General features: G+C 57.5%; 2 protein-coding genes and 1 long non-coding RNA gene across 11 annotated transcripts in view; 2 read left to right on the plus strand and 1 right to left on the minus strand.

The window, feature by feature from the left end:
• The window catches only part of TBC1D9B (TBC1 domain family member 9B), a gene marked incomplete at its 5' end in the record, with an annotated part of 30704 nt that extends 27227 nt beyond the window's left edge, over positions 1-3477 (plus strand). The window contains 4 exon segments of one of the 7 annotated variants that reach the window (XM_014587467.1): positions 113-163; positions 524-661; positions 926-1062; positions 2186-3477. In XM_014587467.1, coding sequence (XP_014442953.1) covers positions 113-163; positions 524-661; positions 926-1062; positions 2186-2893 — 1034 coding nt within the window. 7 annotated transcript variants of the gene reach the window in all.
• Positions 3478-5442: 1965 nt separating this feature from the next.
• Positions 5443-8215, minus strand: LOC114007658 (uncharacterized). Its single transcript, XR_003549246.1, has 2 exons — positions 7192-8215; positions 5443-6233 (listed from the first exon to the last, which is right to left on the minus strand). It is a non-coding gene; the product is annotated as an uncharacterized LOC114007658 (long non-coding RNA).
• Positions 8216-11754: 3539 nt separating this feature from the next.
• MRNIP (MRN complex interacting protein) overlaps positions 11755-13188 on the plus strand; it is a 14219-nt gene continuing 12785 nt past the window's right edge. For all 3 annotated transcript variants that reach the window (XM_014587475.2, XM_014587476.2, XM_027771451.1), the window contains exon 1: positions 11755-12026. In XM_014587475.2, coding sequence (XP_014442961.1) covers positions 11967-12026 — 60 coding nt within the window. In that variant the 5' untranslated portion in view covers positions 11755-11966. The remainder of the gene's footprint in view (positions 12027-13188) is intronic.

A 13188-nucleotide genomic window follows, 5' to 3' on the forward strand; every position in this document is an offset into this window, starting at 1 on the left:
CATTCCTGGAGGTCGCTGGGGACCAGGCCCTGCCAGCGCCCGCGTGTGCTCACTGCTCTGTCTCTGTCTCCGTCTCCCCCGCTCTGCCTGCACTCCTCCGCTGTCCCTTCAGCCTCTCCTCTGGCCTCAGATCCGGATCTGTCCCTACCCTGGGAGGCTCAAGGTCAGTCCCTGGAGGGCAGGGGCGGCCTCTTCACTTCCGGGCTCTGTCTTTCCTACAGTCCTGAGGGCCAGGAAACTGGGAGCCCTTTGTCCGGGAGTCTCGGGATTTCACCCCCGGGATGAGGCGGACCCGAGAGGAACCATGGGACCCCTCAGTGCCCAGACTTTACGTCCACGCTGTCAGGCAGTGTGGCCTGGCCTGGGCTCCTTTGAGAAAGGGAGTGAGGGCTCGGTGGCTTTTGGTGTAACCGGATGAAGAAAGGACCGGTCTCCCCCAGGCAGCTCCGCGGGCGGGGTGGGGTGCGGAGACCTCCCCGGGGGTAACAGAAGAACCCTGTGTTTTCTGTTTCCGGTGATCCAGAGCCACTTCCACAGGAAGAGCCAGCAGGAAGTGGGAATGAGGAAGTCGGAGAGAAGCGAGGAGGTGCTGGCTGTTCTGGTGTCGCTGAGAGGTCCCCGGCTCAGGGGTCTGGGCAGCCCTCGCTTGCCCTCAGCCCAGGTCACTGCCAGAGAGCCCCTTCCCCGAGGAGTCACAGACACTGCCCTGACCAAGTGGCCGATGCCCGGGGACAGCCCGCAGCTCCCTCTCCCTGCCCCTCCCCCGCCTCCACGTGTCCTGTCACCACCTTCCGGGGCGGGGCACCTTCAGCGCAGGCCCAGCCCCCCAGCTACCTTGGGGAGACCCAGGCATCCTGGGGGTTTTCCCTGTCACCCCCTAGCCCCTGCTCCCCGCTGCCACCAGCCCGCCTCTCTCCCATTTCAGGCGGGACTAACCTTGTCTCCCCACCGGCAGAGGGGAAGGCAACCAGCCCTCCGGACTACCGGCACTACCTCCGCGTGTGGGCCAAGGAGAAGGAGGCCGAGAAGGAGACCATCAAGGACCTTCCCAAGATGAACCAGGTGGGTCCGTCAGTGCCACAGAACTGTCCGAGGGCTCTGGCCAGGCCGCACCCCAGTCTCGGAGGCACGGGGGCTGGTCCATGGCGCAGGACACCTAGTGGACCCGACTGTGAGCAGAGAAGCCCTGGGGCAGGGCCCTCCCACGGCGGAGGCTCACAGGTGCCCCGACAGGTCACTGCACACCCCTGCCCCTCGGAGCCCACCTGGCACCTCTCGCTAGAACCCTGCTGGCTGCTCGCGGTTTGCCCGCTCACAGGCCCGGGACTCGGTACCTTGCAAAGGTCTCCTGGCCAGGAAGCCACAGCCCTGGACCCAGTGGCAGACATCCAGTGCGGTTCTCCAGCTGCAGCCTGCCCATGGCCCTCGGCTGGCCGGCCTCCACCCTGGTGGTCCGCCCTCCACCCTGGTGGTCCGCCCTCCAGAAGAGGGTGTGCGTGGGAGCCCTGCACCCCGCCTCGCCCACAGGCTGAGGCCGCACTCACCTTTGCCATCCCGCCAAGCGCTGCATTGGGCCAGAGCTGGGGCTGCTCCTCTTTACAACACCAAAAGCAAAGGTGGTTCCCAACACAGTGAAGAAGGCCTGGTGGGGACTGAGGAGTCGTGATGCACGCGCGTCTCCCCAATACAGCAGTGGCAAGGGGCAGGGCTGGGCTGCACGGGGTGCCACAGTGAAGGGCGGTGCTCCACTGGGCAGCCACGCAGGAGGCCTCCCCAAGAACCCGGCTCAGGCATGCTGTGGTCTGGCAGGCTGGGGCTGGGGCACAGCATCAGAACCCTGCTGGGGGTGCTGTCTCTCTGTCTCTGTCTCTGTCTCTCTCTCTCTCTGTCTCTTTGAGTCTCTCTGTTTCTCTCTCTCAGAAGAAATAAATGAAAAACAAGGAAAAATTCCAAACCGTAAGTGCATCTCTGGGTGCTGAGAAGAAAGCAAGCCTTTCTAAAAGGGCCGTGTGGCCCAGGCAGGCCGCTTTCCCCCTTGGGCCTCAGTGGGCTGATCTGGGAACGGGAGTGATGAGGCCCAGTTGTGGAGGTGATGAGCAAGACGACACCCTGCCCGTCAGGCTGGCCCATGCGAGTGTGGCCTCGCACCTGACGCCACTCCCCGTCTTTGTCCCCTGCCGAGAAGGAGCAGTTCATCGAGCTGTGTAAGACGTTGTACAACATGTTCAGCGAGGACCCCGCCGAGCAGGTGCTGTACCACGCCATCGCCACCGTGGCCAGCCTCCTGCTCCGCATCGGCGAGGTGGGGAAGAGATTCTCAGTGCGGACAGGCCGGAAGCCGAGGGACGGTGCCCACAGCGGGGACCACAGCAGTGCCACTGAGGAGGAGCTGCCCACGCCTGAAACCCATCAGGACCCAGCAGGGGAACTTCAGCCGCCAGCCACAGAGGACCCCCAGGCCAGAGCTGGCGGAGACACCCACCTTGGGAAAGTGCCCCAGGAAAGCCAGGTGGTGGCCGAGGGGGGCAGCGGCGAGGGCCAGGGGTCACCCCCTCAGCTTCTGTCTGATGACGAGACCAAAGACGACATGTCCATGTCCTCGTACTCGGTGGTCAGCACGGGCTCCCTGCAGTGCGAGGACCTGGCGGACGACACAGTGCTGGTGGGCGGGGAGGCCCCCAGCCCCGCGGCCCCCGCACGTCCAGGGGGCTCTGTGGACGCCGACTGGTGCATCTCCTTCGAGCAGATCCTGGCCTCCATCCTGACAGAATCGGTGCTGGTGAGCTTCTTTGAAAAGCGGGTGGACATCGGACGCAAGATCAAGGACCAGAAGAAGGTGGAGAGGCAGTTCAGCACCTCCAGTGACCACGAGCAGGCCGGGGTCTCGGGGTGACCTTCAGAACAGAGCCACTCTGGGCAGGCCGGTCTCCTCCTCCCTCTCGTGCTCCTGAAGACAAGCTCGCCGCTCCCCCCCCCCTCCCAGCAGCAGGAGCCCTGAGGGGACAGAAGGCCGATGCGGACACAGTTGCCTTAGAAGACGCCCTGGCCTGTCTCCTGGCGCCAGCTGCTCCCAGGCAGGGAAGAGCTCACCTCCTCTTCCCTGCAGGGGACCCCAGTGCCCCTGCGCAGTGCCAGAGGCCCAGATCGCCCCTGATTGGCTCTGGCCTCCACACCCCAGCCGTAGCCGGGCCACACAGGGTGCCTGCTGCCCAGGACGCCCTCCCATGGCTGTGGCCACTCAGCCCTAGGCAGTGAACACCTTCGAGGTGCTCCCGGGAGCCGTTGGCCTGAGCCTCCTGGCTGGGCAACAGGGGCAGAAGACGCCGGTGCCCATGGTGGGCACTGCAGGAGCCACGCCACGTGCCATCCGCTCACCTCGCCACCCTCAGCACAGCCCTCAGGGTGGTGTCGCCTGGCTCTCGGTCGGCTGGAAACTGCGCTGCTTGATGCCTTAATAAATGCCCACGCTGGACAGCAGCTTGCTTGATGTGACATCAGCCACTGCTTGGGCCAGGCTTGCCCCCGGGCTCAGGACTCAGGCCACCCGTCCCCCACAGGACGGAAGACAGTCAGAAGGTCCACCAGGTCAGATGGGGACGTGCAGGGCTCGCTGGCGTGGCTGGGCAGGGTCTGCAGCAGGGTCTGCCCTGCCCTGCCGCAGGGGAAGCCCTGAGCTCCTGGTCCGTGTGCAGATATCCTCGGGCCTGATGGCAGCCCACCACTGCCCTTGATCCAGGAAGCCGACCGGGGTCCCAGGTAGGGCCTCCAGGGCTGAGCTGCAGGGCTGGGCCTCGGTTGTCCCCTTGCTCCGCCGCAGCAGCAGCAGCTTGCCTTGGCAGTGTCCGCCACAAGGGGCCACTCTCGCTGCCGCTGAGACGCCCGTGGCTGTGGGTGGTTTTCTAGCTCGGCGGTGTCGAGGTGTCACGCACACCACGCAGCCTGCTCGTTTTCAGCTATAGTCGGTGACTCCCATACACTCGGGCTGCACAGCCATCTCCAGTCCAGCCTGGAAAGACCCTCCAATCCATTCACAGCCCCAGGCCGCCACCAATTTCCTGTCTACACATTTTAGTCTGGTCTTTAAAATAACAATACTTGGGCCAGCAGGTGCCATGGAGGTTAAGGACTGGATCCCACTGGGCCAACTGTACAGTTCAAGTCCTAGACCCAGCTTGAAAATCATGCCAGACACATGTATGTGTGCCCAGAATCCCAAGAGGAGATTGGAGGAGACAGGGCTGCCATGTGATCAACCCCCCAAGGGTGCTTTGTCACCTTCCCTCTCCCTCTCTGGTAAGCACACATGCCTATAGCAAGTTAAAAACAATGCTCTCAGGCCGACGCCTTAGCCTAGTGGTTAAGGGATCTCAATCCCACACAGCCTACTACAGCTGCGTGTTCTGAGCGCGAGTGTGCATACCCAAAATCCCACAGGAAGGAGAAACGGAAGTGATGAGATTGCCATGTGACCATGCCCAGTGAGGGTGGCTTCCTATCCCCCCCCACCCACACACGAACCTTCTGGCAATTAAATAAATGAAAGAATGTACAAAAGGTACTATATATAGTACCTTCATCTATTCATCATTCAGCCTGGAATGATATTTAGAATGCCTAACAACCCAAAACAGTAACACTAAATAAAATGTGAATGATAAAGTTATTTTTGATATATTTTTTGTAAGTAAACACGAATAATGTTTTAACACTGCTTACTAAGGGATACAGTTGTGCCAAGTCATTCAGGAAATTATATTCGTACGCTGCCGCTGAGACGCCCGTGGCTGTGGGTGGTTTTCTAGCTCGGCGGTGTCGAGGTGTCACGCACACCACGCAGCCTGCTCGTTTTCAGCTATAGTCGGTGACTCCCATACACTCGGGCTGCACAGCCATCTCCAGTCCAGCCTGGAAAGACCCTCCAATCCATTCACAGCCCCAGGCCGCCACCAATTTCCTGTCTACACATTTTAGTCTGGTCTTTAAAATAACAATACTTGGGCCAGCAGGTGCCATGGAGGTTAAGGACTGGATCCCACTGGGCCAACTGTACAGTTCAAGTCCTAGACCCAGCTTGAAAATCATGCCAGACACATGTATGTGTGCCCAGAATCCCAAGAGGAGATTGGAGGAGACAGGGCTGCCATGTGATCAACCCCCCAAGGGTGCTTTGTCACCTTCCCTCTCCCTCTCTGGTAAGCACACATGCCTATAGCAAGTTAAAAACAATGCTCTCAGGCCGACGCCTTAGCCTAGTGGTTAAGGGATCTCAATCCCACACAGCCTACTACAGCTGCGTGTTCTGAGCGCGAGTGTGCATACCCAAAATCCCACAGGAAGGAGAAACGGAAGTGATGAGATTGCCATGTGACCATGCCCAGTGAGGGTGGCTTCCTATCCCCCCCCACCCACACACGAACCTTCTGGCAATTAAATAAATGAAAGAATGTACAAAAGGTACTATATATAGTACCTTCATCTATTCATCATTCAGCCTGGAATGATATTTAGAATGCCTAACAACCCAAAACAGTAACACTAAATAAAATGTGAATGATAAAGTTATTTTTGATATATTTTTTGTAAGTAAACACGAATAATGTTTTAACACTGCTTACTAAGGGATACAGTTGTGCCAAGTCATTCAGGAAATTATATTCGTAATTTCCAACAAAAAATGTATACATTTCTGATGGTTACATGTTTATTGCAGAAAGGAAAATACAAAAGAGTAGAACAGCAACGTGTCTAAGTTCTTTGGAGTACTGGAATGTCGGTGTGGCCTTCCGCAGGGCTCCGAATCCAGCGGCTCCTCACCCGACGCTTTCACTCCGCTCTGCGGGAGCGCGAGCGTCCTGGGCCCAAAGCGAGGACGAGCACACGCCGGCCCCTGCGGGGGACCAGGGCGGGGCGCTCTGCTGGAAGGCGACTGGCTGGAAGAAGCTGAGGCGAGCAGACTCTTACGTGATTGGCTTAGGGAATCTTATTTGGCTTCCTCTGGTTGGTTCGCTGATGGAAAGGGCGGTGCAAAAAAACAGGGAGGCAGCCATCATTGGCCAGGCGCTCACGGTCTCCGCCGACCGCTGCAGAGCTTGTGCCCTGGCTCCTGTCCTGAGTCTGCGGAGACTGAGGGTCAGAGTGTTGGCGTCACACGTGGTCTGGCCATGTCCGTCTGTTTTCAGTCTCTTGATTTTTAAATTAACTTGTTTTTTCCTGACATATGCTTATTGTGCAAACTTTAGAAAATATATAAAAATTAAAATCCCCTTTGGTCTTAACCTCCCCGCCCAAGCACACACACACACCCCTGAAAATGAATGAGGCCATTTACATCACAGAACTGGGGAGGGCTTGTAACTGCTTCCCAAGACGTGCGGGCTGGCACTGTCACTCAAAAGGCCTTGTAATGGGCCTGGATTACAGGCAAGCAGCTGTCTAGGACTTTATGTCCATGGCCGTCTCTGTGAACTCCAGTGCATAAATATAAGAAATCTGGCGATAGGGATTCTCTCAGAGCACCAATGGCTGCCAGGTCCTTTGTACTTTACCCTGTACCCACACCCTGCAGAGAGAGCACTCCACGTCCTTCTCAGGACATGTTAGAGCTCAGATTTTGCCAGAAGGCACGTGCGCTCACCAGAGAAGGGAAGAGGGAGAAAGCAGCCCCCTATGAGGCATGGTCTCACAACCCCTTCCGCATGGCTGCCTCCCCTGGGGATCTTGGACATGCAGGCAAACGTGCTCAGCCTGTTTTCCAAGCCACTGGGTCCACTGGGTCCAGGACCCAACTACAAAGTTGGTTGGCCAAGTGGGACCCCGCTGCCTTAACCAGCAGGCCACGGCTGGCCACTGCCACTTTAATTTAACGAGGCGGTTTACACATAGGACCCTCTGGGCAGCGGAGAGGAGAGATATTACCTCCTGCCCAGGGCCGGGCTCGCCCCTCCACCTTACACAGTGGAGCCAAAGTGGGGCTTCTCTGGGGGCTGATTTTCGGTTCCTGCTGCTTCTGGTCCCCAACTCCCTCTCTGGGAAGCTGTTCTCTGGGATCTGGGTGGGATCTGGCTGCTGAGCCCGGGTTAGGCCACCAGGAGCACGAGTTAAGGAGGGCCTGTGGGAGGCAGGTGGCCAGAACTGAGCAGGCGACCCTGAAGGGGTAGCAGAAGGACACAAGTGACATCAACCGCAGCTCACCAGGAGTTCCAACCGGAGCCTCCATGAGACTTCTTCCCACCCAGCTCCTGGCCCCGGGAAGGTGAGGCAAATACCGTTTTCTTCCTCGGTGCCTGAGGGAGACACACAGGGATGATTGTACATTTCCCTCTTATCATTCCTGGTCAATACAAAGACCCAGCCAGACGTTTCATCAACATCCGATTCCCACTGGGAATAAACTGATCCGGCGGTTCGCCCTAACAGGGATGCTCCTGCCATCGCGGTGCACACTGGGCATGCGCGGTGAGGTCACCGCAGACCCAGAGTCACCTGCGAGGGAGACGCCCACGTGGGGAGAAAGCCCGGGAATTCAACCAAAGGCGTGGGTCCTGAGACCTCCCGCTGTGAAACGCTCAGTCCACCGTGATAAAATGACACCTGGCCAGTTGCGGTCGCAGTTGCTCCCCAGCCACCTGCCCGCCCGCAGGTCTTGGGGTGCACTTCTTCCCAAGAGTCTTTCTTTCCTACTCATTCTCTTTCTACCACTTTTATTGTGGCTGTGGCTTGGCTCTGCGCCTAGGGAAGGTCTCTAATTTTAGTGACCTGGCCCCAAAGAATGCAGGACTTTACACAACCCAGCTCAGCACTCCCCCGTCCTGTGGCAAGCACAAGGAACCGCTTACTCCTAACATCCACCAAGCTGGAAACAGCCACGTAGTTCAGGAGGCTCAGAGAATGGGAAACAAACGCGGCAAGCTGGCGGAGCCCTTGGGGCACGCGTTTTGACCAAAGGCATTAGAACAGGATAAAAGAAGACGGGCCAGGAGGGGGGCTCTCGCCTCCCTCACACTGGCTGGGGTCGGAGCACCGATCTGCCCACTACCGAGCCGCACTAGACGCTAGACGGCCAAGTGCGCGAAGAGCGGGCGCATGCGCAAGCGCTGCGCCGGCTGCCAAGGCCTAAACCCCGCCCGGAGGCGGAGCCGGACTGGCGCGCATGCGTGGTGGCCTCGGGGCCCGAGTCCGTGCAGGGGCGGAGCTATAATGCACGTTCGCGCACGCGCGGCGGCGCTGCGCCTGGAGGCGGGCTGGGCGGGCGGGAGCAGGGGTCGCGTTTCCCGGGACTGGAGAACCGGGAGTAGGTATCTGGGGGACCCAGGTTGAGAGTAGCACCCTTTATTCAGAGCCTCGCCCCTAAAGTGGCTCCTCTTAAACACGAGGGGGATGACAGTCAGGGGACCGGACAGGGGACCGGATGTGCGGTCGCCGCTCCCGCGCGGCCGCCGGTGAACGAGCGCCGCCTGCACTGTTCACGCCCGCGATTGCCCACGTTCCTCCCTCTGGCTTCCAGCACAGCTGCCCTATGCCAAAGATCTAAGAAAGGCATGCCGGAGCGGACTGGAATGCCGGAGCGGACTGTGTACCTGTGAGCTTGCATTTAATGCCGAGACGTTGTGAGCACCCCTCCGGGGGCTTGGAAACTCCCTTTTCCTGGACCCTGTCCTAAGAGTGGGACGTAGATGACTGTCGTTTGCATTCCCAATCACTCTGCATGTCCACTGCGTGCTCGCGTGGGCATTTTCGGGGCCAGCAGGTGGTTAAGGCACTGGATCCCACCTGGCCAGCTTTGTGAGTCCCCGACCTTGTGGCTTGAAAACCAGTCTGGGAGGGTGTGTGTGCATGCCCAAAATCCTGGTAAAATATAGGGTTGCAGTGTGGCCTTCCCCCCCTCCCATGTCTCACTTTCCCTCTCTGCCTCTCTGGCAAGCACATTCTCCTGTGGCAAAAGTCTTTTTTTAAATAATTATTATTTTCTTTTTATTCATTCATTTATTTTTTAATTTGAGCAGAGAGAGACAGGAGACAGAGGGTGAGAGTGAGAAGACGTGAGAAAGCAAGCTGTCAGATTCAGGACTCAAACCCTGGTTGGCTATGTGGGAGAGTACAGTGCCTTAACCACCACGCCACCTGCTGGTCCTGGCAAAAGTCTTTTAAACAAAGAGTGGTTTGAAGCCGCAGGCAACCTTCAGCATTTAATTACGTCTGTTGTACCTCAGGACCGTTCCTAGTTCCTACAGTTCGTAACCCTAACCTGAGCTGTGTGTGGACAGAAGTCTGACTGCTTTCTCCTATTTTTGCAAAGCCCTTTCCAGAGGGCCTAGGGGGAGTCAGGCCTACAAACACTAACAGACCATCTTCTCTGCTTTCTTCCCCATCCTGTCCCTGGCTGGTATCTTTGAGATGGATATTTCAACCAGTGACAGTATATTCTTTTGCTTATCTCTTCCCAAGACACAGATCTTCCCTTTCCTTGAGGTGTACATTTACGAATGTCTTCCCAGGACACAGATCTTCCCTTCCAGTCACCAGCCTAGGAATTGTGGAACCCACCTCTACCCTACAAGCTCCCAATCACCAGCCTAGGAACTGGGGAACCCACCTCTACCCTACAAGCTCCCCACTTCTGCATGTTCCGCCTCTTTGGGCTAGACCAATGGAAATCTCTTCACTAATCTTGTCTGTCACTCTCAAAATCAAATGAAAGGAGCCCCTGTTCCTGATCACCCCGAGAAAGGCATGTCTGCCTCCTCTCCGGGCCTAGGTCGCTCATACTCTGCTTGGAAATAAACCGCAGTAATTATTGATTTGTAGAGCTGGTTATTTCCTGCGGACAGGTATCACTGCTCTTACCAGAGATGAGAACACTGATTCGGAGAAACCATTTCTAGTAAAGATCCGAAGAGCCAGCCCTGTCCTAGCGGTTAGGGGAGCTGGTTCCCACCTAGCTGACCATGCGGTTCAAGTCCTGGGCCCAGCAGCTCCGAGTAATGAAAGGCAGGAGTGTGTGCGCGTGCACCTGAAACTCCCAGCGTTGGAGAGGCACACAGGATGGCGGTGTGGTCACGTGCTGTAGGGGGTGCTTTCCCCCTCTGTCTCTGTCTCTCGCTCTGTCTTTCTCTGGAGCGTATATGCCCCCTGGCAGACTGTCAGTTGTCAGAAGCAGACCTGTTCTGACTCTGGTGCAAAGAGCCTGTCATGCTATGCTCTCTCACCACCTCTTCAGAACTAACGAGTTCCGGGACGAGCAGGTGGCGCAGTGGTGGGTGGCTGGGACGCTGGAAACCCCCACATGGCCGACCATGGTTCGAGTCCCAGACCTGGTGGCTTTCTCTCTCTCTCTCTCTCTCTCTCTTTCTGCCTTTCTCTGGTCAAATTAAAATGAAAGATGAATAAATAAAATTGAATAAATAATTAAAAAGAGGACGAACGAGTTACCAGTGACTACGTCCTTCACTAGTTTTTTTAAGTTCACTACAGGGGCATGTGCACTTACCAGAGGTGGGTGTGGAAAGTGAGAAAGCAGGCCACCAGGTCTGGGACTCGAACCCCCGTCAGCCATGTGGGAGTCCAGCTCCATAACCACCGCGCTACCTGCTGGCCCCTCCATTATCTCTTCTAACTAGATGTTTATTTACACAAAACTGTATTTGTTTTTGGCAATGTATTTGTGCCCATCCCTTAGGTTAGATTATTTTACCATTTAACCGTTTTAGTAGTCTTTTGTTTGGTTCCTTGGGTTTTCCAGTACAAACTAATACCATCTATGAATAATGATAGGGCTTAGGACCAGCAGAGTAGTGGCCACTCGCTGGACTCCCATGTGGTTCAAGTCCCAGACCCAGTGGCTTAAACTCACGCCGGGCGCGTGTGCGTGCGTGCCCAGGATCCCGAGAGGAGAATGGAGGAGAAGGGATTGCGGTGCGGCCATCCTCCGGGGGGATTTCTTTCTGTCCGCCTGTCCCTGTCTTTCTGGTGCGCGCACGCTCCTGATGGCAAAAACCTCTCCCCCAAAATAAGTAAGTAAGTGAATAATGACAGGGCTTCTCCTCATCCCGGTTTCCTACCGCTGACTTCCGCTCCTGATGCCGTCAGCTGGGGCATCAGGAGCCAAGCTCTGGCGCTGAGGCCACTGGGCTTGTGCTCGACCGTGGCGTGCTTGTGGGGCGTCGCCAGCTTCAGAGCTGGGCTTACGGCGTCGTATTCATGTAGGAGAGAGCCCATCCCGTCAGGCTGGTGGAGAGTCTGAGTGAGGTGGGAGACATCTCAGCTGGTCTGCTTCGGGTGTCCAGCCAGCTCCCCCGCGGCCCTAGTAAACTGCTCATTCCTCAGTTACAGCCCCCTTTGTCACACGCTCGGTTTTCGGCACTTTGTGTCTGGACTTCGTTGTTCTTTGGAAATTATTTCTGACTCAGAGCCACCTAGTTTTAAATGATCTGAACTATATTTCTTTTCTTTTTCTTTTTTTTTTTTTTTTTGGAGAGGTTTTTGCTGTAAGGTGCTTGCACTTGCCAAAAAGACAGAGAAATACAGAGAGACAGAAAGCGAGAAATCACCCCCCAGGGGGGATGGCCACGTCGGAATCCCTTCTCCTCCATTCTCCTCTCGGGGTCTTGGGCACACACACACACACACACACACACACACACACACACACTTGCCTGGCATGTTTAAGCCACCAGGTCTGGGACTCGAACCACTGTCTACTACATGGGAATCCAGCGACATAGCCTTAATGCTAACTGCTGGTCCCAATCATTAATTTCTCCAGAGGCAGAGATAGAGATAGAAACATCAACAAGGTCTTCATGCCATGAGCCGCCCCATCTTAGCCGGCCAAGGTCCCAGGCCCGTGCGCATAATCCGGGAGGCCACGGGGCGTGAACCCAGGACCTTCTCCCTGTGGCTATACCTGCATTACCTCAGCACCACTGCCTGGCCCCAATCTAAACCATATTTCTGACATTTTGTTGTAGATGAAGAAGAGTGTCAAGTGGACATGCAAAGCTTGTGGGGAGAAGCAGTCCTTTCTGCGGGTGAGTACAGAGACCGGGCTCACCTCATGGGTGTTTTCACGGACTCCCAGCTTTCCCCCGGCGGGTCCCGGCCCCGCACACAGGCTCACGTGACGTCCCTGCTGTCCTGCAGGAAGGGCAGCCAGGGCGGGGCAGACCCTGCTGCCGTCCTCCTTTGCTGGGCACCTTCTCTGTGTCGGGCAAGGGGGCAGCGGGGGTGGGAATAAATCCTCCACAGACACGCCTGTGGACAGGCACGCCCGCCACGAGGGCCGTGACCGAGCACACACAGGCCGTGCGGGGCCGGGAGACGCCGGCACGGCGGTCGCACCTGGTGAGGGTAGGGCTCGGAGGGCTCCGGGCAGGAGGCAGTGTGGGGACCTGCCTCCCGGGCTGCAGGGAGCGCATGGAGATGCTCCTGTGTAGCTGTTCTTCCCCTGCCGTGGTCGTCCAGCCTTTCCGAGTCCTGGGTCCCCACGAGATTGGCGTGACCGTGCACTGGCGAGGGGTCTCTCTCCCTGTCTCTGTCTCTGGTACTCTGGCAAGTGCAGGAGCCCTCTGCCAGAATTTAAGTAAAAGCGCACAGGGATTCAGTTACAAAACAGAGCATCTGACTCCAGCCAGCTAGACCAACTTAAGTGCCGGTTATACACTCCTGGGAGAAGCACGCGGTCGACCAGCCCAGGCTGACTGCGATGGCCACCCCCTTGGGTCTCAGAAGAGGGGCCGGTCCATCAGCAAGGCAGTGCCTCCCCCCATCCCCGGTCACCGCTGCGTGTTGTGGCCGTCACCTCGTCTCTGCATTCTGAAAGATGCGCCAGTTCCTTGTGGCTCCTCCCGCATGGCCCTGTGCATGGCCTCCGGCCAGCTGGGCTGCAGTGACAAGCTGGGACAGGTGTCTCCACTGGACGCTGCTCCTCGTCCTCCCCAGCAGCCTGGAGGACGTCCAGGCGTGCAGTGCACAGTCCTTGGCTGGCAGCTCGGACCTCGTCTCCCGCCACGAAACGGGCAAGAGGAGAGGGACTGCCTGGGGGCTTTAGGGGCGACCCAGGGCAGCTGTGTCCCTGGACAGGCCTGGTCTCCGGCCATGCTGACCGAGGCCGACAAGGACCTGGTGGTGTGCCCACGCGGGAGACCAGGCCATCCGCTCAGCCTCTGCGGCGCAGGAGTGCACCCTCGACAG

The sequence above is a fragment of the Tupaia chinensis genome, unplaced genomic scaffold (assembly GCF_000334495.1).
Source record: "Tupaia chinensis unplaced genomic scaffold, TupChi_1.0 Scaffold000214_1, whole genome shotgun sequence".
Classification (NCBI taxonomy): Eukaryota; Metazoa; Chordata; class Mammalia; order Scandentia; family Tupaiidae; genus Tupaia; species Tupaia belangeri.